At 39.8% G+C, this 931-nt stretch overlaps 1 protein-coding gene across 1 annotated transcript; it reads right to left on the bottom strand.

Annotated features, from left to right (window-relative positions):
• On the bottom strand, positions 1-931 carry LOC110625168 (lipoxygenase 7, chloroplastic). The gene is made up of 2 exons (XM_021770718.2): positions 762-931; positions 1-676 (listed from the first exon to the last, which is right to left on the bottom strand). Exons 1-2 carry the CDS (start codon positions 836-838, stop codon positions 496-498), a joined length of 258 nt encoding a protein of 85 aa, XP_021626410.1. The 5' UTR covers positions 839-931; the 3' UTR covers positions 1-495.

The raw sequence follows: 931 nt of genomic DNA on the forward strand, positions 1-931 counted from the left end.
ATCTCCTTCTTCTGCTTCTTAAAATTTTCTCTGAGTGCACTAGTTCCCTTTTATTTTACTGTTCTTTTTCTTTGTACTGAATCTTTCATATGCAGCTTTAATGACGGGATCTGCTTCCCAAGATGACTCCAATGTATCTCCAATGTATTCTTCATCAGGTGAATGATTAGATAGAACATCTAAAATGGCCATCATTTTAGTTGCTTGCTGCTGTGAAGGGAAGCATTTTAACAATGTAAGTTCTGGTTTGTTCAAGAAGAGTTCAAACTCAGACTCTGTTGGCTCTTCTGTTGGCATATTGATTCTAGCGATCGTTGGCCTATTGGGGAAGTACCCACCAAAAACATACTGGCCAAAATTCACAGCTGCATGATGACCTAAAGTTACCCATATTATGGTTGTTAAGACCTGGATTAAATCTTGTTGGGTTTTTAAGACAGGCCACCATGGTTCATCTTTCTTGTCTTCATGGCCTTTTGTCCTAACGTCTTCCCATCATGCTTGAAGTTCATTGTCAGATACGACCTTGCTTGCGTCTTTGTAGTAGTTGTTCACATAATCAGTAACCCATTGCTTAATTGCCTCCCAAAGCATCAGACCATCATTGGCAAATGGGTAGTCTTTGATTGTTAGCTTCAAGCCATGTTTTGCTGTTGGATCCTCAACTGCCATTCCCCTGAAAAATTAGTAAACGATCAACTAAAATTCCATGCGTGAACTCTCATGGAGTATGCATGCGATAAATTAAAAAATCAATATACCTGCTGATCAAGTCAGCTGGCAATGCTTCTGTGTCAAAACGCCAGAGCTTGTCATAAGCAACGGAGCTAAGTTCCATGGAGTATTTTCCAGGAGAGAAACTGCTTTCAATGATTCCACCTGCATTAATGAGACTTTCTCGAGCAAGAGCATTGATTTCTATGGTGTATCG

Source organism: Manihot esculenta, chromosome 10, assembly GCF_001659605.2.
Source record: "Manihot esculenta cultivar AM560-2 chromosome 10, M.esculenta_v8, whole genome shotgun sequence".
NCBI classification, from domain to species: Eukaryota; Viridiplantae; Streptophyta; class Magnoliopsida; order Malpighiales; family Euphorbiaceae; genus Manihot; species Manihot esculenta.